Here is a 27,157-nt window from a genome sequence, read left to right as displayed (position 1 = left end):
CCATTGATAATACTTATTTCATCTGGTCGGTAACAGTAATTAGAAATATATAATATATTTTAAGTGAAAAATATTAAACTTAATGAAGACAAAAGCAACTAACAATATCAAGAAGCAAATTAATTTAATTAGTTAAACAACACTTAAGATACCATATAATCCAATTGCAAATTATTATCATATTGTTTACCTTCATGCCGAAAATAAGGGTGATTTAAGTCAAAAAGTTCATTCAAAAGTATACAATGGCAAGTTAGGTATTGTGCAATTGTATTTTATGTTACACAAAAGCACAAAATATAACTTAAAGGTTGTGAATTGAAATGTAATTTATATATGTAATTGTTTCGTTAGTACTTAGGTTGTATGCAGTTTTTCAAACGAATACCATGTTAAACCAGATTTTTGAACCCCAGCACTCTCTTACGACAAAGGGAGAGACACGTTTAGTAGATATTTTCGTAAACTTGAATTTCTCTTGGACAGAATTAAATTGTAGTTGAAAAATGTATTAACCTACATTTAGTAAAATTTAAGCGTAGGTATTCTTTTGCTATTTTTCTGTAAGTTTTAAACACTTAAGCATAAATATTTACACATACCAGACATCAAATGAAATATCTTGCTCGATGGAGATTAGAAAAAAAACCTCTTCCAGTTTTCGAATAACTGACTTTTAAAGCTTCAAAGCGCATTGATTTATGTTATATAGCTTACTGATTATACGGCAATTACTTTCGTATTAATTTATAATAACGTGATTATACTTAACGTTGTATATAGGACCATGGTATTCATTATACAAAGACTGTGAATGCCGTTATCAATTAATAATATACTTGATTCCGAGAAAAATAGCTATAAATTTTATATTTTCTAGTGAATGTTGGTTTGCGTTTTGTGGTCGTGATAAAGATAACCCACACCCAGACCTAGACCTGGATGCACGGCACATTTTACTTCGCCCTTCCCAACCCATTAGATGATTAAAGTGTGGTCACTCCTCCCTGCAATCCACAAAGGGTTTAATTCCAGAATTGTACTGTCTGTTTTATACACAGAACCCAGCAATGTCTATCTTGATGTTTGTTTAGCAACATGCGTGGTTCTATTTACTTTGTTCTAAATATCAAAAGGTTATATGCAATTTATAACAGAATCTTTACGGGGCAAATCGTCTATTTACTACAGAATTTAAACTGTAAACCAATATGAAATGTACCTTCATACTTTGTAAACAGTATGACGCTAATGTCTACCAAGTAACATTCTGCTCCAAAGGTCAAAGTGCAATGACATCTCTCACTTGTAGTTTAACTTTAAACTTCATAACGGATTTCAAACAAATACTTCGAATACTGATTCGAAAACATATTTACACCCTACTGTTCAAATACAATCATGCGTTATAATATATAAAAAACTAATACTATTGTCATTAAAAAGTTTACAAGACTACTGATATCAATTAAATAATAAAAAAAACAACAACTCTAAATCGAAATGTTATGAGAAATTACGATGACCATAGATTTATCTAACGATTCAAAAACACTGATAAACTATTCATAACAATTCCTCTTAGCTCTATAAATAATCTATTCTAAGCGATTATCATAATTCTAATCCAATTTGTTGCATTGGTGAATGGTGATTTGAATTATTTTCACGGTTCACCAAGCTAACACGGATTTCCTTGGTTGAAACTCTGTTGTTTGAGCAGACGATATTGTTGTGTGCATCTGTCAATGGTCAGGCTATTTGCAGCTGCATACTTACATAAATAATTCTGTCACCAGAAATAAAATGTGTTGATCGAGTTTGACAATGGCGGGTTACACACCGGTATCGCGGATATGATGTCGCCGATATTTTTCGTGTCCGCGACATGCCCCTCGAAAACCAACCTATGTTAACTTATGGAGCTTTACACACCAGTGTCGCAGACGCGTTGCCTGCTACTCGTGTCGCAGACGCGTGTCTCGAGCGAACCAACCGGTCGGTGTTTGGACAGACATGTCTCGTGTCTCTTGGGCCCGCGCATGCGCAGAACACGTTTCTAGTAGTTTTGGCGCTTTTTTACTTACTTTATTGCCTTATGGTGTGGAATGTAGTATTGTGATATTATAATACTTCAATTGACACCATAAGGAAATTACGTAAGTACTGTAATAGATACAATTAATTACAATGTATTTTGGAAAAATTACCATGAAGTTATCTTTAATGTTTTTGTAGAAAGAACAACAGCAGCAACATATCATCTTCTTCTGACGATGACATTATTTAAACTGATGAATGTTGTGATTCCTTCATTTTCATGTCGCCAGCACGTGCCTCTTCTCATGGTTGCATTTTATTACATGTCGCAGACATCATTTCCGCGACATCAGAAATATCGGCGACATCATATCGCGATACCGGTGTGTAACCCGCCTAAGGTGTCTGAGGCTAGCAAAAAAATGTAGACTAAGTTGCAATTAATAAAATGTTTGGCATTATTATATAAGTTGACATATAATTTAAATGCAAGGTTGAAATGAGTTTTAGCGCAGTTACGATAGCAGTAAGGCTTTGACTTGAACTTATAGAAAAATTAAAAAGCTGATTTTAAGAGGGAGAACAACACAGGGAAGGGGGTTAAAGAGCAGATTGGGGTGTCATGTACATACAATCTATTAGAGTTTATGAAACCGTTATCAAATTCAATTTTAATTTCAAATACCCTTGTCGTTATAAGGAAAATGTTTGTCATTTGAACTTCCCCTAACACAAAAGGTTGTCTTAAAGTGCTGGAAAATGCACAAGTCTTGTAATTTCTATCTTTAAGCTTGCTATGGAATAATTACTGTTAACTCCAGTTCTAAACAGTTTCGTAAAACTAAAAAAAGCTAAAAAATGGATTCGTATTAAATCTCGTGGTTGGATAATTTTTCAAAATAAACTGGCTAAAGTCACCGGAAAGGCCATGGAGATGGTTTGGAATTATATTGTAAATTTGCTTAACAGTTAAACATTATTGGTTGATAAAACAGTTCTGTGAAAAATGATAGTGTGAGAAGGAATCGTATTGCAAAAGCGAGATTTACATATTCAACTGAACATGTTTAAGTGAATCCCTAAATCCAATTTCAGGTCATTCCCTTCCAATGAAATTCCCAACAGATAATAGACAATTTAAACTTAGGTTAAAGTAAAAAAAAATATAATGTGTCGGTATAATCTTCCTTACGTGTTGTGAGTAATTCGTTACATCACATTACAAGAAATAATAAAACATCGGTGAAGTCTTCATAAAGCGATGTTGAATTCAGTTTTAACTCTAACTTTTAACTTTCTTTTTAGTTGAAATTGTTGTACAGACAAAACCAATCACGTCTTTTGTATAAAAAATAAATGGCCTGCCAGACAGAGCTTGAAATATAGGCTTACCCAATTACCTAAAGACTGAGTCAGCATATAACGTTTCTAGTTAGAAAAGAATTATTAAACCTACATGTATAATTATACATTTTAATTTCAGTGTATTGTGGAGTGTATTGTATTGTTGAACAGGAGTCAATCAAACATGTAGGCCAAAGTAAACTGCCCGGTAGCTGTATTATTATTGTTTGCATGACTTGGAAAAACAGAATAATGACAAGACGAGGCCACGACCTTGACAATTGATAAGGTTGATAAGACCGCAATGATAAGGCCTTGAAATCCACCCAACCCTTGGGGCGGAGCGGCACAATACCATTTGTAATTATTGCTGAAGTGCAATGTTGTACAATGCTTCGTACTCTAATCAAATTGTGTTTCAATAAATCGGTTAAAATATATCCTTCGAGTGCCGTGTGTATTTTTGTAGAAAAGATTGGTAGTTAGATGTTTACTGTTGCGCAAATGAAATTCTTTTTATGCTAATTTTCTGAAATACATAATATAGAATATCTTGTTCTATAGGTTTTGTATCTGTTCCCCAAAGCTGGCTTCCACGATTCATCGTATTTACAAATTAAAGTATGTTTTATAGTCCAGTCAATGAATGATCCAAAAGTAGGTGTAGAGTGCGTGAGCAGGTAACTAAGCGATTCCTTCAGAAACTTGTTCAGGGGGCTTAGGGTGTTAACATACCAAAAGTCCTGACTCCTAGGTGGTGAGCCAGGGGGTGGAGGGGGAAAAAGGGGGGGGAAAAGGTACGCATTTTGGGTTTTTTGATTATATCTCGAAAACTATCAACTTTTTGTATACTATAGTAAATTATAAAATTGAAGAAGATTAAATTTTCTACAAGAAAAGTATATAATGTGTTTATTTTGGTTCAACAGATTACGAGTTATAACTTATTTAATTGATATCTTATTAAAATACTCCTTCCATAAGAAATACATGTAAATTAGTATGCGAAATGGGGCGAATCCTATCCGCCCAAAGGAAATATAACTGATATTCTGGAAATATTGACAAAATTTCCAGTAATTTGACACTTAAATCATGAAATTTTGTCAAAAATTAAAGCGAGGGTGAGCGTTTAAAAATGGGGTGATTTAAGGCTTTTTTTATATTTCCAATAAAAAAAACACCAAAACTCGAAATTTTGTTACCTCGCCCTCGCCTTAATTTTGGATCAATTTTAATGATTAAAGTGTCAAATTACTGGAAATTTTGTAAAGATTTCCAGAATATCATTTATATTTCCTTTGGGCGGATAGGATTCGCCCCATTTCGCATACTAATTTACATGTATTTCTTATGGAAGAAGATTTTTATAAGATATCAATTAAATAAGTTATAACTCGTAATCTGTTGAACCAAAATAAACACATTATATACTTTTCTTGTAGAAAATTTAGTCTTCTTCAATTTTATAATTTACTATAGTATACAAAAAGTTGATAGTTTTCGAGATATAATCAAAAAACCCAAAATGCGTACCTTTCTCCCCCCCCCCTTTTTCCCCTCTCCACCCCCTGGCTCACCACCTAGGAGTCAGGACTTTTGGTATTGTTGCGGGCTTAACGGGTTCTTTACAATAAAAACTTGGCGATTTTATATTAACTATTTATTTACACTATTTACTCTTTATTTACAAATATTAGAATTACCTAACACCTAACTAACCCTATCTAAACCTAGCTAAAGCCTATTCTAATTTACAATGGTTCTACTTACAGCTAGCCTCTACAGGATTTATCACTACTTCTGTTACAACACTGTCACTACACTGTCACTACACTGTCACTACACTGTCTCTACACTGTCACTACACTGTCACTGCCACTAGCACTAGCACTGGTCACTAACACCGACGGGCGCTTGCTGCGACGATTCTCGGAAGGCTCAACTCAACTGCCGTGTGCCGGAAGACGGTCCCTTATATAAGTTTGCCGTGGAACATTCTGGAGACCCCTGGTAGCCTAGACAAAGGTGTTTACGCCGTAGAAGTGTAGAAGGTTCTAGGGCCCCTATTGAGGTAGTCCGTTGACATGGGTCTATTGTCTATCAGTGGTGTGTTCGAAGAAACCCGTGTAAACAAACAACCCTTTGGAGACGGCGCCTGGCTATTGTTGCGCGGGGCTCCTGACTTGTAACACTACCCCCTCCTTAAGACTGTTCTGCCCCAGAACAGATTTCTCTCGAAGGTTGAGATCTTCTGGACCAATGTTTCCGGTCCCCCACGGGTTGAATACGCAGACCACAATGTCGATGCCAGTGTCCTCGAAAAGTTCCTGCACCATATTTCTTACAGTCTTCCATTCCAGTCCGTCGTAACCACATCCCAGCCTTGGAATAGCAAGCTTTTTGATTCCAAACTGAAGAAGTTTGTCTCGCAGGTCTTGCAGGCTTTTCTTCAACGATTTGTAGGAGGGCTTCTGGCTTGACGCTTCCTTCGTAACGAGGTAGAACAAATGCTGTCCATTGCGCTGCAGGTGAAGGGTGGTGCCAATGGCGGGTCTCTGACGCTCAAGATCTTCAGTCCCACCAAACTTTTTCCTGAAGACTGTGGCTATACCTCGCGACGCTCTCAGGTCTTCTGCTACGCAGTGGGCCAAGGCATAATCCACTGGCAAGGTGAAGAGGTCCTTATATAACAGTTTCAATTCCGCCTTTCCACGTTCATCGGGCACGACGTCTCTTGGTTCGGTTGAGATGTTGCGAGCTTGTTGTTCATCTTGTTGGCCGTGATCTCCTTTGTAGGGTGCAAGCCTGTTGAAATTGACTATTTTGGGTTTGGCATTTGGTTGCTTCTTAATCCGGTAGATGACGTCATTTAGACGGGAAATAACTTCATAAGGTCCTTCCCACGAGTTCTGGAGTTTTGGCGAATATCCACGACGCCTTCGGGGGTTGTGAAGCCACACAAGGTCTCCAGGTGTGAACCCTCCTTTCTCGGCTTTCACGTCGTACCTCTCCTTCATCCTGTCGCTTGCTCCAGATATGTTGCGACGGACTTTCTCGTGTATCTCGTCCATCCTCTTCCGCAGATTGGATACGTAATCCTCGCCAACCACACATTCATCTGGCTTCAAACCATACTGCAGGTCGCATGGAAGACGGAGCTCTCGGCCGAAAACTACGTTGGCTGGAGTCTGGCCGGTGGTTTCGTTGACCGAACTCCTATACGCAAGTAGGAACAGGTGCAGGTATTGGTCCCAGTCCCGCTGATGATCGGAGACAACTTTTGACAGGTATCTCCCCATCGTCCTGTTCATGCGCTCTACCATGCCATCTGACTGTGGATGAAGAGGTGTTGTTCGAGTCTTCCGGATACCAAGAACTTCACACATTCTAGAGAATACCGCTGACTCAAAATTTCTTCCTTGGTCAGAATGAAGTTCGAGCGGGACGCCAAATCTGCTCACCATTTCCTTGATTAATATATCTGCAACTGTTACCGCTTCCTGGTTAGGCAATGCATAGGCCTCTACCCATTTACTGAAGTAATCCATTGCAACCAAAATAAATCTATTTCCAGAATCGGACATGGGGAACGGTCCTGCTACGTCAATGGCGATGCGCTCAAACGGGGCACCTACGTTGTATTTCCTCATAGGGGCTTTTCGTTTGTTGACAGGGCCATTTGATGCTGCGCAGGTCGCACACCTTCTGCACCAGTCTATGACGTCGTCTTTCTGATTAGCCCAGTAGAAGCGCTCCCTTACTTTCACCAGTGTACGATGCACCCCTAGATGGCCTCCAGAAATTCCATCGTGCACTTCCCTTAGCACTTCAGGAACCCTCTTCCTTGGGATTAATAGTTGGAGTTTTCGGTGCCCTCCTTCCTCCGATTCGACGACTCGCTTCAAAACTCCTTCTTCCATTAAAATCGAGTTCCACTGCGCCCAGTAGGTCTTGACGTTCTTAGACAATGGAGCAATATCCTGCCACGACGGTCTTCCTTTATCGTTTATCTTCCACTGCATGACGTGTCTTAGGTCTGTGTCTTCCTTCTGGTCCTCTGACAGTTTCTTGCTGTCCCAGTCGTCGTCAACGGCGGTCACACGATGAACTGATGCACTTTTGTCTTCCTTGCGTGTGCAGTGCATGCAGTTGTCCCCGCACGGTCTTCTAGATAGTGCATCTGCGTTCCTGTGGCTCGGTCCCGCACGATGGATTGATTCGAAGTCATATTCTTGTAACCTTTCTAACCATCTTGCAACCTGTCCTTCTGGAGACTTAAATCTTAGCAACCACATCAGTGCGGCATGGTCCGTTCTCAAGAGAAACCTTCTTCCGTACAGATATTTATGAAAGTGTTCTATGGACTTAACCACTGCGAGAAGCTCCCTCCTGGTGACACAGTAATTACGCTCAGGTGCTGACAGGACCTTACTGAAGTATGCGATCACATGTTCTTCTCCATCCTGGAGCTGAGAAAGAACTCCTCCAATGGCCGTATTGCTGGCGTCCGTGTCTAATATGAACTTTCCGTCGGATCGTGGGTAGCTCAATATGGGTGCGCTGCATAATTTAGTCTTCAGCTCTTCGAAAGCTTCCTCGCAGTCGTTATCCCAAACAAAGGTCCTCTTGTCTTCGGTCAACTTGGTTAGTGGTTTTGCAATATTAGCAAATCCCTTAACAAATTTCCTGTAGTAAGCACACAGCCCAAGGAAGCTCCTAACTTGGTGTTTATCCTGAGGTATTGGCCAATCAGTGATAGCTCTGATCTTCTCCGGGTCCACAGATACTCCTTTGTCTGATACAACATGGCCGAGGTAATTAACCTGTTTGCGGAACAAGTTGCACTTCTTGGGGTTCAACTTGAGATTAGCCATCCGCAGTCGCATGAAGACATTCTCTAGGTTCTTCAGGTGGTCTTCGAAGGATTTGCCTAAGACGATAATGTCATCCAAGTAAACCAGGCATGTCTCCCATGACAATCCCCTGAGGACGTTCTCCATAAGCCTTTCGAAAGTAGCAGGGGCGTTGCAAAGTCCAAAAGGCAGCACAGTGAATTGCCAAAGTCCTGTCCCAATAGAGAACGCCGTCTTCTCCTTGTCCTCAGGAGCGAGCCCGACCTGCCAGTAGCCCCTTCTCAGATCCAAAGTTGAGAATATTTGACATCCTCCCAGAGTGTCGAGTGTGTCATCAATCCTGGGGAGAGGGTAGCTGTCTTTCTTGGTGACATTGTTGAGAAGGCGGTAGTCTACGCAAAATCTTGTTGAACCGTCTTTCTTTTTCACTAGTACCACAGGTGACACCCAAGGGCTGCTAGAAGGCTCTATGACACCATCCGCTTCCATCTCCTTTATGATTCTCTCGGCTTCGTCACGTTTTGCCAGCGGGAGTCGTCTAGGGGCCTGACGTATGGGTTTTGCATCTCCGGTGTCTATCTTGTGTTGTACTATATTCGTCCTTCCTCTAGGGCCATTTCCGTACTCAAAGACATCTTGCCATCTGGTAATAAAGTCCTTTATTTTTGCACTTTGTTGATGCGTCAGCTCCTGACAGGTGCTCTCCACGAAATCTTCCAGCTCCTTCGGCAATCCATTTGGAGATGGCGGACATGATTTTAATTGACGTACCACCGAATTAGCAGCCACGCACGTTCCGATCGTTACTCCTCTTTTTATTGTAACAGGAAAACCATTCAAGTTCATCAGTTGCACCGGATTTTCATGACCTAAGTTAAATAAGGATCTGGCGACAAAAACACCACGTCCGAGCTGGAATTCACTGTCACTTCCTGGCTCCAGAAGAACACTTTGCCCACTAGTCCAATCTCCTTCGACAGTAGTTCGAACGATGACTTGGCTGCGTGCTGGTAGCGTTGTGTCTTCCAGTAAAAGGACACGTGCAGAGATATCCTTTCCACGCCGAAGTATGACATCTTCATCTCCGAAAGTCACTAATCCTCTTGACATGTCCAACTTCAGTCCGAACTTCACCATTATATCGGTTCCCAAAATCACGTCCTCGTCTATGTCGGCAACAAGTGCGCAGTGTTGAAACACGCAGCCGCCGATGTGGAAGGTAGCAACCGTCTGCCCATAGACCTGAGCCAGCTGACCTGTAGCTGTACGTAGAGACCATGATGTTGGTGAAATATCTTCCGTCGACACAGTGTTTGGATTCAGGATGGTCATAGTCGCCCCGGTGTCCAGAAGACAGCTTTGGAGACGCCCGTTCACCTTTCCGTCGACGTAGAAACTGCTCGACTGACTTCCCAGTGAAGCAACTTTAACACTTTTCCTCGGGGCTTTCCAATCGCGGGCTGACGGTTGCCCCTTTCCATCAACCCTCCTTAGTTTTCCTGCTTCGGTTCTGATGTGGTCGAAGGACATTTACTTCGGGGATGTCCCATCTGTCCGCAGCTCCAACAGCGTATCTGCCGGCGACGAGTTTTTAGTGCCTCCAGCACTCTCTTTACTAGCTCCTCGATGTCCAGTGGAGTTGTAGGTTCTACGTCTGCCACGCGGACTCGAGCCTGGCCCCTCACCGACTGTCGCACAGCCTCGAACTCCAGTGCCTGTGTCAGTGCGTCACTCAGGGTCTTTGGTCTGGCGAGCTTCACTGCCTGTTGAGTCTCAGGTTCACGTAGGCCATCTAGGAATTTATCCACCGCCAAACTCTCGTAGACATCATCCGTGACCGATGGATAGGCGTTTCTAACCAGGCGAGCAATGTCGGCTTCAAACTCCTGGAGTGACTCGCTGGGCTTCTGGATCCGGTTCCGCAGCTGTGATCGGTAGAGCTGGTCCATATGTCGATGTCCAAAGCGCATGTCCAATCTTCTTACTAATTCTGCGAAGTTCTTCCGCTCCGCCATCGGCATAGCATGCAGAACTGCTAACGCATCGCCCCGTAGTGCAAGACACAGCGTCGAAGCCTTTGTTTCCTCTGTCCACCCATGGACCATAGCCGCTGTCTCGAAGAGAAGCATGTAGTCCTCCCAGGGGGTTTTTCCATCGAAGTGAGGAACGATGTTCTGAGGGGCAACGGCAGCAATGGTGGGCGCTGGCTTGGAGACGGTTTGTAGGGCGTTTTCATGCTGAAGTTCGCCAGTGCTAGCCGATGACGCAGGTGTGAAGCTTCCTGACGCAGCCATCTCCTGCCTAAGCTTATCAACTAACCTTTCTTCTAGATTTTTTTCTATACAGTTAATTTTCTCATCCATTTCATTCATTCTACTTTCTAAACTATCAACTTTGTTCGAATATTCATCTAATTTGTTCAGCATTTTTGATTCTACATTTGACATTTTTGCCTCTAATGTTTTGCTATTTTCTGAAATTTTAGACTCAATATTAGCTTCTAGGTTTTCTAACGTTTTACTAGTTTCTGACATTTTTGACTCCAATGTTTTACTATTTTCTGACATTTTCGACTCAATATTAGATTCTAGATTTGACATTTTTGACTCTAAGTTCTTAAGCATTTTATTCATATCAGATATTTCAAATAAAACGTTATCTGGGTCTTCACCTGCATCAATTAAAGCTTGTTTAAGGCGTGCCTGAAGGGCTGATTTAGTTCCACTAGTATCAAGATCTCGTTCTTCTAATTCTCTCCTAAGATCAGCTACTTTTAACTCGTCAAGTTTCACACCTTTGAAAGCCATTTTTATGCAAAACAATTAAAATAATAAATGATTTTTTTTCTTAGTAAACAAATTTACGACAAAAATTACTAATATTATCTAATACAACTAAAATTAAACTCAATATTTTACAATTAAAATCGCCAAAATAATGCCGCTTTCTGACACCAATTGTTGCGGGCTTAACGGGTTCTTTACAATAAAAACTTGGCGATTTTATATTAACTATTTATTTACACTATTTACTCTTTATTTACAAATATTAGAATTACCTAACACCTAACTAACCCTATCTAAACCTAGCTAAAGCCTATTCTAATTTACAATGGTTCTACTTACAGCTAGCCTCTACAGGATTTATCACTACTTCTGTTACAACACTGTCACTACACTGTCACTACACTGTCACTGCCACTAGCACTAGCACTGGTCACTAACACCGACGGGCGCTTGCTGCGACGATTCTCGGAAGGCTCAACTCAACTGCCGTGTGCCGGAAGACGGTCCCTTATATAAGTTTGCCGTGGAACATTCTGGAGACCCCTGGTAGCCTAGACAAAGGTGTTTACGCCGTAGAAGTGTAGAAGGTTCTAGGGCCCCTATTGAGGTAGTCCGTTGACATGGGTCTATTGTCTATCAGTGGTGTGTTCGAAGAAACCCGTGTAAACAAACAACCCTTTGGAGACGGCGCCTGGCTATTGTTGCGCGGGGCTCCTGACTTGTAACAGTATGTTAACACCCTAAGCCCCCTGAACAAGTTTCTGAAGGAATCGCTTAGTTACCTGCTCACGCACTCTACACCTCATTCCTTGACTGGACTATTATTGACACTTACTTAACTAACTAGTGGGCTATTATTGAAAATTTAAGATTTTAATGAACATTTCACAAAGACATATTAAATTCATTTACAAACACAATAAACATATTGACCTTTATAAAGAACAAATTGTAAAATCCACCCTAAAACAAGAGAAAAAAACATCCACTCTACGTGGTCAATATAGTATGAAACACACGGCAAAAATGGCTTCGAATTTTGCAAGAGGTTGATGAGTATACTTGCACTGTTCAAAGTATTATTTAATACATCACAGATTACTTTCCAATTCAGTCAAACAAACCTCAAAATATAATATACATCAAAGAAGAACAAACAATAAATTTTAAAAGTACAACTATGCTAAAACATGTGCTATAACAATTGTGTCATCTTGAATGCATTAGATAGCCTATAATCAAAATGAGAATAAATTGGTAGTATAATCCCAACACTAGCAATATCAAGACGGTTTCGGAGAAAACATAAAACCAAAACCGTCCCCAGTGACGTGGAGAAATTTGCGACACAAAATTGAGGATTTTGTGAGATATATTCTTGGAAAGGATTTGCAGATTTATGAACCTGACCTACAAACAACTCCGACGCACTTTGAACTTTTTATTGTGTATCTTTAAGGTTGGGTTTGAAACCTATAAACTCAATTATCAACCAACGTAGGTTAAACTTGAAGATAAGATTGCTATTTTTAATATTATAAAGTAAAACAACATTAGGGAGTATAAATGAATAACATGTTTTGCCGAGCGAATTATCTTTTTTCGATAAATTAACTGAACATATTAAATACATTATGAGTAACTTGTGAAGTTATGTTTAGTTAGGCTTATAAGTTAAACCATGTGTTTATACTGTTAGTATCACTTTAAAGTGTATAGTATTAATAAGATAATAATTGTGCGTTTACAACAGATGCCATGTGTAGCTTATACAATGATTTTCACGTGTGAAGAAAATCATATAAATAAAATTTATTCTTGTACCAATAAAAATAATCGCTTTGGACTACGGAGTTTATAACAAACAGTACTATGAAAAAAACACATCCAAAATATATTTAATCAATTTCTTGGACAAACTAAAATCTATGAACGGATAAGATTATATTCTTGTTTTATTATTCTTGGTTGAAATCGATTCATTAGATATGATTATAAATTATAAGCACACAAATCACGTTAGCTGAGTTTAATTAATAACTAACAACAATGGGTTGATCCTATTTCCAGTAACCCTTGAGTTCTTCGATTATGACAAAAACTCCTCTATTGCTGAATACTCTTTAACTTGCCTCTTTCTCTCGGTACATTTAATATGGTACGCTTTACTTTTCGGCTATACAGTAATACTAGAGGAAAATTGAGAGCTTGCAAGTAGACTGTTCTATATAGAATCGTTATAGTTAATGAGTTAGTAAATCATCAATTATCTAACGATGAACAACGCACTTGCCGGACATTTATTTCTAAAAATTCTTTTTAATCGTCTTCAGCAGATTGTAAGGACAATACCGGTTACCTGTAGGTTCTGGCGCACACCACTTGGAGCGCTTTGTAGTTACGGCGTACGCGCTACGAAACTACACGGCACTCCCAGCGGTGTGTGCCAGAACCTATGGTAACCATGGTAACCGTAGCAAGGCTGATCTGTAGGATGGTAACAGTCACATTCTGATTCGTTTTGCGCACATTATAACCAGTCAACAGCTGGCTTTATCGTTTTATAACAAATATTTACACGTGTTTCGTTAAAAAAGATTTGCGATATACAAACGGGAGACAAGAATAATTAAACAAGACGGTCAGGTTTCCTGCGTGGGTGAATCGCCAAACCTCCGCAAAACCGAAAAAGGAACGACGTCGTTGAACGAGGAATTAAAACTGCCAAAACCTCCGATGGGGAAATTATTGTTCATTATCCAGAGTGGCCCTCCGTAGATTGCGGTGTGGGTTCAATGATTGGGCAACAGTTGAAAATACTTGTAATTATTGTTTTCGACATTTCTCAATCCTTTGGCTTAGAGGGACAAACGTAATAACCAATATGAGTTTTTTGAAGTCTTTGAAAATAATTTTGTTATTTCTGAATAACTGAGGGAAAAGTAATAAAAATCATGTACCGAATGAATAAATACATGCTGTGCATGAATTCATGATTTGATTGCTGACAAATCATAAGAATACATAACATAATTGCCAATACCCTCTTTAAAACAACTACATTTTAAAACAATAAAAGAGAAACGATTTGCAACTCTAGAAACTTAACGAGGTCAACGATTTCTACGAACAATGATGATACCAATAAAAGTGAGTTGTTGACCGAACCTATTAATTCAAAAATGTATTCCAGGTCACGCAAAGAGAGAGTGGTATTTTAGCGGGATGAACTGGATTAGACATTTTATATTTGCATAGAATATACAGTTCGCTCCATTTATTGGGTTTTAGTATTTACTTTACAAATTGAACTTAATTGGACTCACACAATCCACATTCGTGATTCGAATTGTACTGGTTTAGTATGATTTTTGTAGGATACTGCTTACGATAGGTTACTTTTATATTAGAAACTAGCTGTACCCGCAGGCTTTGCCCCGTTTAACTTCGCATGGCTCAATCACGTCCTGGTTGATGTTCGTTCGCTACGCTCACTCACCTTTAGGTTGGAGCTCGTTCGGTGCGCTCACTTGCCTTCAGGTAAAAATCATAAGGTTAACATGGGAAACTCCAAAGCCAATGGGGCTTAGCCCGAAAGCCCGATCAGAATAAAAACTACTTAGTTTTCCTATTTAATGCCCAAAGAATAGGTGTACCAAATTTCAGCCTCATAGGTAGCTCTAAATTAAATAACAGTAATTTAAACAGTTGGCCATTTACTGGATCACAGCTTTACAACTAGTTTCGACTATTAACTAGATTTTTATCGATTTGATTTATGGATTTTGTTGGCGACTTTTTCTGATGGATTACGCCTTGAATTTGACCAGGAAACAAAAAAATTTAATTTGGATAAACTATAACTATTTGACCGCGGGTTAAAGGTTGCGGTAATTTACTGGATGAAAGTGGCAATTTACTAGAATCTTTAAACGATCCTGTTATTGTTATTCCTATTGTATACAGGGTGTCCAGCTTCGACCTGTGAATCTTGGCCGATTAAAAAGGGAGAAGGTAAATACAATTTTAAAACGTTAAACAATATGTGGAATTCACTGGTGCAATAATTTACGTGTAATAAAATATATTTTTAAACACTCTGAATAAAATACATTATCATTAGGAAGTGCAGAGGAATATGGACAAAACGTTTAAACTTTTATTTACACTGTAGCTTATAACCTACTTTCCCATGTAGCGCGGACACTCAAGCCTAAGCGATCATTTATTGTCCCCACCCTATAATCAAGAAAATGAATTTGTAACAGCGTGAAATATATTTTCTATGACGGAAACTACTCATTAATTTACTTCCTTCTCCGAAAATAATAAAAATCTACATTGTAACAAGATGAATAGAAATAGCGCTAATGGGGCAGGAGGCGTCCAAAATTACGTAACCGTCGTTAGGTTCATAATCATCTGTTCAAAGTTAACGCCACGTAGACAAAGTCTCATTAAACCCTTGTTTGTCGTTGGTTGTTACTTGGTGAGACATGGAGGAGAATTTGGACAAAAGCGGGAGCTGTAAACAGGGCTGCTTTGTGCTTAATGAAGGGTTGGGGTTGAATAACAACAATTAACAAACACTAAGTACGAACACTGTGGTATTTGCACCCTGACTGTGGGATATTTTAAGACTAAAAGGGATAAACAGGGATTGTGAACATCTGGTTCGAAATAGTATATTCATCACTAGGGCCTAAAGTGGATCTTTTTGACCTGAGGTCAAGTTAACGATCGACGTAAAGCCGAGGTAGGAAAATGAGTGAGGGTTAGAAAGACACTTTTTGCCCGTGCGGTGAATTATATGTTTCCTCATATTGCATCATTAGGTAAACAAACTAAGCTAGAAAACGAAATAATTTGTATGTACAGATAACCTCTCAAAACGTTTATGATTGGTAATTAAATTGACTGATTTCAATAGGAAATTTAGAGTGTAATCAGAATACACAGCAAGCAGATTGTAATTCCAAACCCTTACAAGGAAAGACTATACACTAAAATATTAATTAATAATTGCTATAAAGTTTGCTTTTCATAAAGTATTTTTACAAAAGTTTTACAGGGATCCTCCACTGGGTGTATAATACTCAAAATCTGTAGATGTAGAGGATCTCAAAATACGAATTCCACTAATTATAATCATTGAAGCTGTGTATAAATGTAGGCAATTATTAATCCAACACAAGGAGAAGAGTGTGGAAGTAGGACTATTAATACTAGGCTGATTTTCAATGAATATTAGAATGCTTGAATAAGTTTATGATATTTGAATATAGATTTAATTAAAATAAAATTGCATCTACTTGAAGGGGTTATACCATTTTCATATTTTACGATAAAAAAATAATTCAATTGAACCACCGTTAGTGTACCAGGGTCTAAATTACATCTTATCCACTAACCCTTAAGTCGTGTTGAAATGAAAGAGTAAGGCATTTCAAATTATAGCTTAGTTTAAGTCCACATCAACTATTTTATCAATAGTGCACACATTCAACGACATAATTGTTAATTATATAACATTTAAAAACTGACTATCGCTGACCCAAATAAATCTATTTAATAAGTATATTTCAATGTTCAAAGTCAAGTGAATAATTGATTAAATGATATGATAGTAATGATTTAAATCTCACATAACCCGACTGATTAGCAATGTTATGTAGATTTTCACTTTGTATTGTAATTACATACTTATAATATAACGGGCAATTATTCCAGATCAGTACAATAGTCATTTGTACTTGTAGACTTACAATATCAAAGGTTAAAAACTAAATTATAATGCTAAATAAGGTTCAAAACACAATAAGTTTGGTATACAACCTATACATTATAAGTGCCAAGGTAGTTTAGTACACCAATACCATTAATAAAGTCGGGGGTTATCTATTAGTTAATGGAGTTGCTGTTTTCCTGATTAATTAGTTATAAATTTGGTTTTTTTGGTTACTTATTTTACACGAGAAATTAAATACAAATACTCGCCTTTGGCTCGCCCCCTACCTGTTAGTCGTCATTAGTAGATAGTAATTTAGTTGTTTAGTCGTCATTAGTAGATTAGAGTTAAGTTGTAACAAAGCAAGAAGTGAAACCGTCAATATTAAGGTATATAACTTCGAGTAAGTTAACTTCGAGCTCGACCTTACAGAACACCTCATAAAAATTAATTTTTAAAGTTGTGGTAAGAGAGTATGTTAGTTAAGTATTTTTACAACTGAGTTGTTGGTCAAACGAAGTACAAATATAAGGAGAGTAGGGTTCGTTATAGTGAAAATCGACATTAAAGTAATAACGATTCCATGAATATATAAGAAGAGATTGATAAGTTCATAAGTTGATAATAGTAAAGTATTGTATGAAGTAAATAGATTGTAGTAGATCGGAGGCCAGGAAACGTCGGAACCATTGCAATTATTAAAAAAATATACAAGTTAGCAAACTTTTGTATAAGATAAGTAGATTGATAATTTAATAAGATGATAATATTTGATAATATTAAAGTATTATGAAGTATTGTATGAAGTAAATAGATTGTAGTAGATCGGAGGCCAGGAAACGTCGGAACCATATTTGCAATTATTAAAAAAATATACAAGTTAGCAAAATTTTGTATAAGATAAGTAGATTGATAATTTAATAAGATGATAATATTAAAGTATTATATGAAGTAAATAGATTATAGTAGATATTCATGTATATATTTATGAAAATAAATTAAGTAATGTTTGTTTCCCTGTCGGTTAGCCATAAACTATATTTTGTTGTTTTTTGTCACCAGCATGGCAGCCCATAAGGCCTATGTTAAATTTGTTTGGATTTCAAATTAATTTTTCGTGCTTATTTGTGAGCCTAATTCAATTTATAAAGGGATTCTGCAAATATCTTTCATTTGGTACCAACCACGTGTAATTCGGTCCAGTAGTATGGTCAGACTAGCTGTCATAAGTATTGCAAAATGTTTTTAGTATATAAGATGAGAGTGAAACATCCAAATCGAGGAAATTCACTCTAAACAAGATCGTTAAGGAAATATGTTTTAACTGGGTACAAAAGTTAAAAGGTAAAGCTAGCAACGGGTGCTGTGTCAGAGATAAACTCTGGAATTGTGACAAAGAACAAGATCAGCTGTTTTAATTAAGTTGAAATTACCTCGAAACTTACTTTTCTGGGGCGACACCCCACCCTACTTACTTCCACTACTAGGACGTTGACCTTTTTAACGTGAAACTAAGTTTTTATTCATAGTTTGAGTTTCCTTTTCATTCATATTTTTATGTTCTACTAAGCGTGCGTCGTGATTTCAATCGCAAAATAATTTTTATATAACTTGTTACAACTATAAGAGGATTTAAAATATGAAACATCATATTCTCATGTTTCAACTAGTGCCATTGAAATTTCAGTCGAACAATATAATTTTCCTACAGTCACCTGACAAAGTTGGCTTCCCTGTACTGTTTATAGTACAGAAAGCTGCTAATTGCTGCATATTTATACTTTGCCGTACGGTTTATACTTTGCCGTACGGTTTATACTTTGCCGCACATCAGGATTCCAACCAAACAACACAAAACAGCGTGGTTTTATTATGCACGTAATCCGTGTACGCTTGGAAATAGGTTGGCAACACTTAAAGATAATAATTCTATGAGCAGCTGATTGACTAATTATAACTACAATTTAACCTGTCATTTCGTGTTTATAGTTTCGGTATTTCTGAACATTCTGGACTTTTCTTTTAAACGTTTTTAAAACATTCCTAAGATCTTAATAAACAAAAAAATACCTTTAAAGCATTTTTTTTGGCGCGGAAACCACTTCAAATTACAAAAACATACGGAACTATATTCTCAAAACGCGGAGCACATTTCTTGCCGAGGAAAAATAGCGGAGTGATACGGACCGCGGGTACTACTTTCTCTAGGGCACCATTTTTGTTGCCAGCTGAACCTAAAAAAGCTGTGTATAGTGTTTGAAAGACTAATTATTTATATGCTTTATAGTGACAGTAGGAAAAATATAATGTGTAACACGAGTGAAAAAGGCCTTTGCTGCACTCGAGATCATTCCGCACTCGCCTGCGGCTCGTGCGTAAACATTGCTCTCGTGTGCAGCAAAGTGCCACTTTCACCACTAGTTACACAAATAACTATTTATCGTTAATGTATTGTAAAGAAAAATTAATTAAGTTTAATTATTCGATTGGGATGGAAATGAAAATTAGGAGATATGATTAAAACATGACGTGGATAACTAAATGTCCTTTTATGATCACTTTGTTTTTTTAATTCCGTAATTCTACCTATTATTATATTGATTGTTGAGCAATATCAATCAACTAGAAATGGAATTGTTACGAGCTAAAATTATCGTTCTTGGTAAAATTAGAAGGTTATTACATCACACAATCCAAGCGATGGCTGTAATTTGATTTTTAACAATAATAATCGCTATTGATGTAAAAGGCTAAATAAAATGTTTAATGTAATTATTACGGTGAACACTTTAAGGTAACAATCGGCACATTCGTTTTTTTAATTATTATCAGGAGACATTAAACCACAACCGTGTTTTACTCTATTTTTACTAATTTTAGGACTATTATCGAATTTACTGTATTTTATACTTAAAGAATCCAAATACAGCAACAGATATAAAAAAATACAAATTTTGCCTCCATTTTCCATTTGATACAATCATAAGATTTGAGAATGCTATTGCTTTGGTGGCTGGTGATAGTGTCTGTAATATTTTCCCAAACCCTTAATTGAACAATTAAATGAAGTTTTCATGATGTATTTTTAGTGTAAATTTTAACAATTTGTTGTCACCTGGTAGTGAATTTGTTTATAGCTCTTATCTTACTAATATTTTAATTGTGAAAGTTTGTGTGTTTGTTTGTTTATTTGTTTGTTTGTTTGTTTGTTTGAAGTTCAATCACACATTATCTACTGGACGGATTTGGCTGAAATTTGACTTGATGATAGCTCACATTACCGATTAACATATAGGCGTATTCTTATATCAAAAATCCTTTCGGGCTCCGCCCCAGTGGCTCTGTAGTTTCCCATGTTAACCTTATGAGCATTCATATTTAAAGGGAAACTTAAAGAATTTAGTCAGCTGTGGTCTATTTAATGCAAAAGCATTAAAAAGTTATAAGTTTCACCAACAGGGTGCAGCACTATATTATTTTTTGCATTTATGAAAACAGCAAATTTGAATTAAGCAGCAACAAAAAACTGTGATACTCAATGAGAACTAACTGCCAAAGTAGAAATGTTTACAGTTATGTTTATGTTTTTTTTTTTATTTCATGAATAAATTGTGATATTTTGCGAATGTTTGATAATTTATTTTTCTCTATTGTTTAGGTGAAGTTGTAAAACATTATAGCTATGGTAGATGTGTAATACTATAGAATACTGTAAATTTAAAAAAGCAAATTTTATCAAACTGTGTCCTCCCTTATTACAAACGCAAAGCTTGAGTATAACTGCAATAAGCATTTTATACTTATATTCCAACCCCGTACGAAGGACGGGTACTCTGCTAGTCTATATATAAATCCTAAAGTACCCATGAACCTTTGAGAAAACTAAAAGTCACACCTCCATAAACCATATACTTAAAATGTTCGTCATGACGAGAAACCTTGCGCAAAACTATCCATTATTTCATAGCTTGGTCGTTAAGGTCGTAATTACTTTCTAAAAGGAACTTTCTATATACCTAATGTTAAAAATACCTCACCTGTACTTATTTGTTTGTTATTCTTTCAATTTATTACCTTACTAGCTGTAACCCGCGGGCTTTGCCCCGTTTAACTTCTTATTTTTCAAGATTATCTCGTTCGCATGGCTCAATCACGTCCTGGTTGATGTTTGTTCGCTACGCTCACTCACCTTTAGGTTGGAGCTCGTTCGCTACGCTCACTCACCTTTTGGTTGCAAATTAGCTGTTGTCATAAATGTAAAAGAAATAATAGTGCTGCACCCTGTTGGTTATCCTTGTAACTTTAATGTTGTTGAACATCATAGAACAGAACCAACTTGTTTAATTGGAACAGCTGTTAAGATTCAATAATTCCATTTCTCATAAGGTTAACATGAGAAACTCCAGAGCCACTGGGGCGGATCCCGAAAGGATTTTTGAAATAAGAATATGCCTATATGTTAATCGGGAATGTGAGCTATCATCATGCCAAATTTCAGCCCAATCCGACCAGTATTTTTCGCGTTCACTTGTCACAAACATACATCCAAACTTTCTCATTTATAATATTAGTAGGATTAAAAATCAGGTGTGATTATTTGTTTGTATTACTATATTCTGTTTTGTTTATTTCAGGTTAACTTAACCAATCAATATTTTTATTAATATTTATAAAGTCAAACGGGGTAAAGCCCGTGGGTAACAGATCTAGTCTATAATATAAATAGTAATCAATTATATGAAATCAATGTAATTAAATGTTCTAGCATAGTGGATAACGTAATAGATTTCTATATTGTGGCATTCAGTCCTTAAAAAGTGTTTGTTGGCCAAATTTGACATTATTTTGTGTCAAAATAAACAAGTAACACGGCACTTTGGAAACTAAGGATTTTTCTGGTACAATACGTTTTTATTTTTTAAGGGTTTTTATTGCTGTTCGACAGCCTCCGACTTATAAACTCACACATTCCGTATAGTTTCCTTTCGGGATAAATTTCCATTTAGGTAAATATATTTTATGACCTATACGTTTTAAGAAAGTTTTACTATGTCAAACTATTTCGGGTTATGAAAATCTACACTAACATCTACGGAGGACCTAGTGTGTATAGGGGGGGGGGGCGGTGACGTCGACGGTGTCCGCCTCCATTGCGCCAAATTTAGGCCCAACATAACCAGGCTTGAAACATAATACCGTAAACACCACATTCCGAGCCAAAAACTACTCCCCATTCATGGAGATTCCAAACGGCCATTGGCCAAATTATTTTTTTAGAAAACTTTCTTACATACAACGTATAGACAAAATATAATTCAATGGACGTTTGGATTTTGATTTACTTGGATTTGAAAGTTTGTATCATATTTATACAACGACACACAAGATTGTGTAGGCCTACTCTCAACATAAGTGTTGGATTACTAATATGTCTTATTGCTGCAAAACAAAATTTGATCCAAAACATGTACTGTTATATGAGTTTGGATTTATTACTTGCTTGTATGATTGTGTATTTGAACTTTGTTTTTAGGCACTTTCTTTTGATTTTCATTAATATATGAAAGCAAGTGGATAAGTTGCAAAAAGAAATTGAAGGATTGTTAAGAGCACGTGATGCCACTTATATTTCATTTATACTTGGTTCTAAAATTATTCCTTCTTATCACGTTGTAAAATAATAGTTTAAAATTAAATTATTGTAAGCACTGTTGTGCAAAAATGTTAAGAAAAGCCTAGTGATGAAATATTAAAATATTTCAATTATTGAAATTACCATATCCATAATTGATTAAATAATCCTCAATCGAAAATTTACATTCATATCAACACCACGTTTTAATTAAGATTTGTTCCTCTTAGATTTGGATAACATAATTCAAAACAAGAGATGGGTTCAATTTTACAAATAAAAAACTTTGCTTACGCTCGATTTTGCGTCAAAGTGGGTAAAACAACAATTATTTTACGTTGAAAGTTCACATTATCATTGAAATTACCAAAGAAGTGTTATTAAGCCACAATCGTGTCATTCTTTTTACATTTCCATAACACAATAAACATCTTTGGTGCTACATGTGTTTTAACAAGCAGATAGAAGTGAATAAATTGCCATTGTCGTGTGTCAAACCATAACAAGCTTGGCACGCGCAATGTAAACAATACACTTCCATTGTTACTCCTACCTTTGACGCTTCGCCGGGCAAGATCTAACAAGAATCACTCATTGTTATTCTTTCAAAACACTCGCACTACTCAGAAACTGTTAGCCCTGTAACGAACGTTGACACTCAAAACAATAAAGATACTTTGACTATACTTACTTTGATACTTTAGAGAACAATAGAGGTTACTTTGGATTTGGAGATTACTTTGGAAATCAAGGTAATTTAAACGCAAAACACTGGGTATTCCGTCACAATGTTTAAAACTATAATTTTGACTATTTTAGTTATCATACACTCATGAACACATCACATACAATGATATTCGTAAAATATTTACCTTTAGGTTATTCCCGCCGTGGAGGGGTGTGTGCAGGTTGTTCTCAGACTATTTAAAAAGTAAAACTATTTTATAAATAGAGTGAATAATATACGTTAACACGAGTTTGTTGGAAGGTTGTAAAAGTTGTCGGCAAACATTTAAAATTTGTTAAAAGCAAACAATATTAATGTCAAATTTCCAAAAGACAAATTTACACAGTTGTAGTTTCAGTTTGCAATATTTACTCGTAGGCCTAGTATACAATAAACCAAATTTTTTCGTGATTGAGAAAAACTTTACAAAACCTTTCAGGATAGTAAGGAATTTACTGACAAGAATCCATCATGAGCATTATTGTATTTAAAATAGTAGTTTGTAAATGATTTTGGTGTTTGAATTTATTGTAAGAGCTTCTCAAATTTTTTTCATGATCCAGATTATCTTAGGATTAGCGTCTTCAAACTTATAGCTAATATCTTAGCGTTTTAGACAATCTTTAAGACTTTTGCACACTTTAATGTTAAAGTTTATTTCAATATTTAATTTTTTAACGTTATGGGGCAAGTTTTCGGAACATGACCTGCACCTACCCCTCCTCCTCATGGTTGGTCAGCGCTAGGTGGTTCTGGTTTTCCTTGTTCTCGACTTCAGTAATGGTCACTTCGGAAACGCCCTGGTCCGAGCTTTCGCGGCGGGTTTTCGAAGTTTTCTTGACTTTTCGAACTTTCTTCTCGGTGGTCTGGTACACCTGGACCTCAACTTCCGCCATGTTTCACGCACAGTTAGCACACAGTTGCGACGCTCGTAGACTACTGAGGGCCGGCGTCGCGGCGTTCTGCTCTCCTCACCCCCTCGCCCCCTCGCCACCCCACGAGATAGGAATAGCGTCGCTGCACACATACACACACACGCGCGCGTGAAGTTACTTTCACACACACATGGTATAATCGCAAATATGTGTTGCATATGTTTGGGTTGATCCCGAAAACACTTATCGACGCTTGATGAAATATTTCACTGTAAGGCGGAACTATTTAAGGTGGATTCGAATTAAAGTTTCACTACATTACACCATAGCAAATTAATCATTGGGATTTAAACGGGATTACAACCGAGGACCTCCATGACAGACTTTCAATTTTACCACTAGACCACACATCTTATTTACATCTTGAGTAAAAAATATAAATTGGACCAAATTTGGGGGTTAATGATTCATAAATAATAGTTTTAATCACTTGATTATTATATTTTGAGCATAAAAAGGAAGAGGTTAGAGTATACTCAAACATTTCTTCATAGGGCAATGTTTATTTTTAGAAGGTTAAAACTCTCAATCTATCTGAAAACTGTCAAACTAACACTGGTGAACATATGGTTCAAATGTTTGGATTCAGGGTGTTTAAAGTCAATGGTTCGACACTTAGCATACATGAGAAGGTGCGGACATTGCGAGGTATGGCTACATGCCATCACATGATACCTGCTAAACATTGCTTGGCACTCATACACATCCATCTGTCTCTCTTATACTCATTGTATCCATACGATTCTCTCTACTTCCTCTCCGTGTTTTAAACTCTTTTTTTAATGAGATCTTTATAAATAAACTAAACCTATCCAATCAAACATTCCTATGTAATTTATATTTTTAATTGTGTGCATTTTCCTTCTATAACCAAACAAACTAGGGGACCCGGGCGCAAACTTTCCATTTTATAGGGTTTGCTTCCGAGAAAAAACGAATAATACAATATCCTTTTGTTTTTCAAAGATTGTGATTTTTTAGTCAGTTATTAGGTGTATAAAACTGCTAAATATGAATACATTTAATTTGTTACTTTCATATTTACATCATAAAAACATCATCTAATGAGTTCATCGTGTAACAGCGTCAAGGGGTTTTTACAATCGTCATAGAGGAGGATTATAAGCTCGACTTTACTCTTAGAAATAGATGGTAAGATTATTGTGTAGGCCAATTTGAAAATATATACATTTTTGTTATCCAGCCTAAGATTTCTTGTACTTTTTTCTGTCTTTGCTAATGCAATTGTTTTGTCAATTTTTGGCGGAATAATCGAATTTGAATTTGAAGTCTGAACGAAAAGTGACTTTTAACTCAAACACAGTACAGTTAAAAATTAGTCTATTCCAACTCCCTTTGCATAAGCTTTTTGGTTTCTTCTTTACAAGCTGACTGTGGTTAGTTAATAATTGAATACACAACTAAAAGCTACCTATACAGCTCAATATCAACCGATGACTGATCACATTTAAATCCACATTCGAACCGTTATAAAAAAAATGGGTATGACATTTCATCTGGCCCTAGTGGCGCTAATGTTATAAATACATACAAACCTAAACGAACTGTGTGTTGAGCTTATATGAACCTTGAAGGAGTAAAGTGATCCTGGTCCCAAGTCTTAGCACAAAAACAACCAAAATAACTATTTCCCTACAGGTAAATTTTCTAAAAGTTAGCCAGCACAAACACATTCCACAACCATGGGGAAATGTAAACAAAACAATATTATGTTTCATTACCTAGATGTATATGCATTTCCTCGTATCCATTAAACAATTAAAAGCACAAATCCACAAATTGAAGTGAAGCCCACTTACGTAAATTAGATCAATGCGCGAACCTTAAACAATTACTATACACGAGATACCTATTACTATACTGAATATAGGGATTCTTGAAAATGAACGGTAAAAACCCCAGTACAAATGTATTGCACATTATGTAAGAAGTAAAAATAAACATTCGCATGAATTTACATTGAAATAAAAAAGAAATCATGCTGAATATATTTTTGGAAACTCTATATACGATGTTGAGGGTTACCAAAGCCTAAAACGAATGAATTAAATAATGAAATTATTTCATTTATTCATTCATTCATTCTTTTATTCCTATAAATGATAAATTAGTTTAAGATTTAAAAATATTAGAAGACTCTGTCCAACAATATTAATTTTGAAGAAAAATATTAACTTTTATAACTTGTCATTAATTGATAGATGATGTTAATAAATAAAGATTATGTAAAAACATTCAAGCATAAAGGCATGTTTGACATAAAATTAGTCATAGAATAAACTAACGTCTTTTTACCTCAAAACGCTGCGCAAAGTGTGTAAATGTTAACAGTCCTCGAATGCAAAAGTTTATTTCATTTCACAAATTACAAAGTTAGCTGATATTATTTTGGTAATTGATGATGATTGCAGTTACATTTAAGTCTCGCACATTTTAAGTTTAAAAGCCACTTAGCGCTTGTGGCTTCACTTGATATATTTAGCGTTTAGCACCCTAGGCGTGGCAGAACGTTTGTCACGCAAATCATTACAAGTATGTCACGCCGATAGTTGCCACTATACTCGGTGACCGCGGCCGACCCCGGCAATGTCGCATACTTGGTTTAAAGTCAAATACTTGGGGAAGTATAGGTCCCGGAATTCCATAGTGATTATCTTACTAATCTTACTAATATTATAAATGTGAAAGTTTGTGTGTTTGTGTGTTTGTTTGTTTGTTTGTTTGTTTGTTTGTGTGTTTGAAGTTCAATCACGCATAAACCACTGGACGGATTGGGCTGAAATTTGGCATGATGATAGCTTACATTCCCGATTAACATATAGGCATATTCTTATCTAAAAAATCCTTTCGGGCTCCGCCCCAGTAGCTCTGTAATTCCCCATGTTAACCTTATGAATATTTTCATATTTAAAGGGAATTAAAGAATTTAGTCAGCTGTTTCAACTAAAAAAGTTGGTTCTATGATATGGAAAAGCATTAAAAAGTTATAAGATTTACCAACAGGGTGCAGCACTATATTTTTTTGCATTTATGAAAGCAGCTAATTTGAACTAAGCAGCAAAAAAAAAACTGATTCGCAATGAGAACT

General features: G+C 36.7%; 1 protein-coding gene across 6 annotated transcripts in view; it reads right to left on the bottom strand.

Moving 5' to 3' along the window:
- The window catches only part of LOC128985864 (four and a half LIM domains protein 2), a 316,238-nt gene that overhangs the window by 53,712 nt on the left and 235,369 nt on the right, over positions 1-27,157 (bottom strand). Inside the window, exon 1 of one of the 6 annotated variants that reach the window (XM_054405814.1) lies at positions 23,831-24,067. The exons of the other annotated variants lie outside the window; for them this stretch is intronic. Within the exon in view, the coding sequence (XP_054261789.1) occupies positions 23,831-24,009 (179 nt within the window). The 5' untranslated portion in view covers positions 24,010-24,067. Of the gene's footprint in view, positions 1-23,830; positions 24,068-27,157 lie in introns of those variants that run through there. 6 annotated transcript variants of the gene reach the window in all.

The sequence above is a fragment of the Macrosteles quadrilineatus genome, unplaced genomic scaffold (genome assembly GCF_028750875.1).
Source record: "Macrosteles quadrilineatus isolate MER2022 unplaced genomic scaffold, UCM_ALF_1.0 Scaffold_2__2_contigs__length_208266976, whole genome shotgun sequence".
Taxonomy (NCBI): Eukaryota; Metazoa; Arthropoda; class Insecta; order Hemiptera; family Cicadellidae; genus Macrosteles; species Macrosteles quadrilineatus.
Note: the sequence above shows the minus strand (reverse complement) of the source record. Positions and strands in the feature narration are given on the sequence as shown.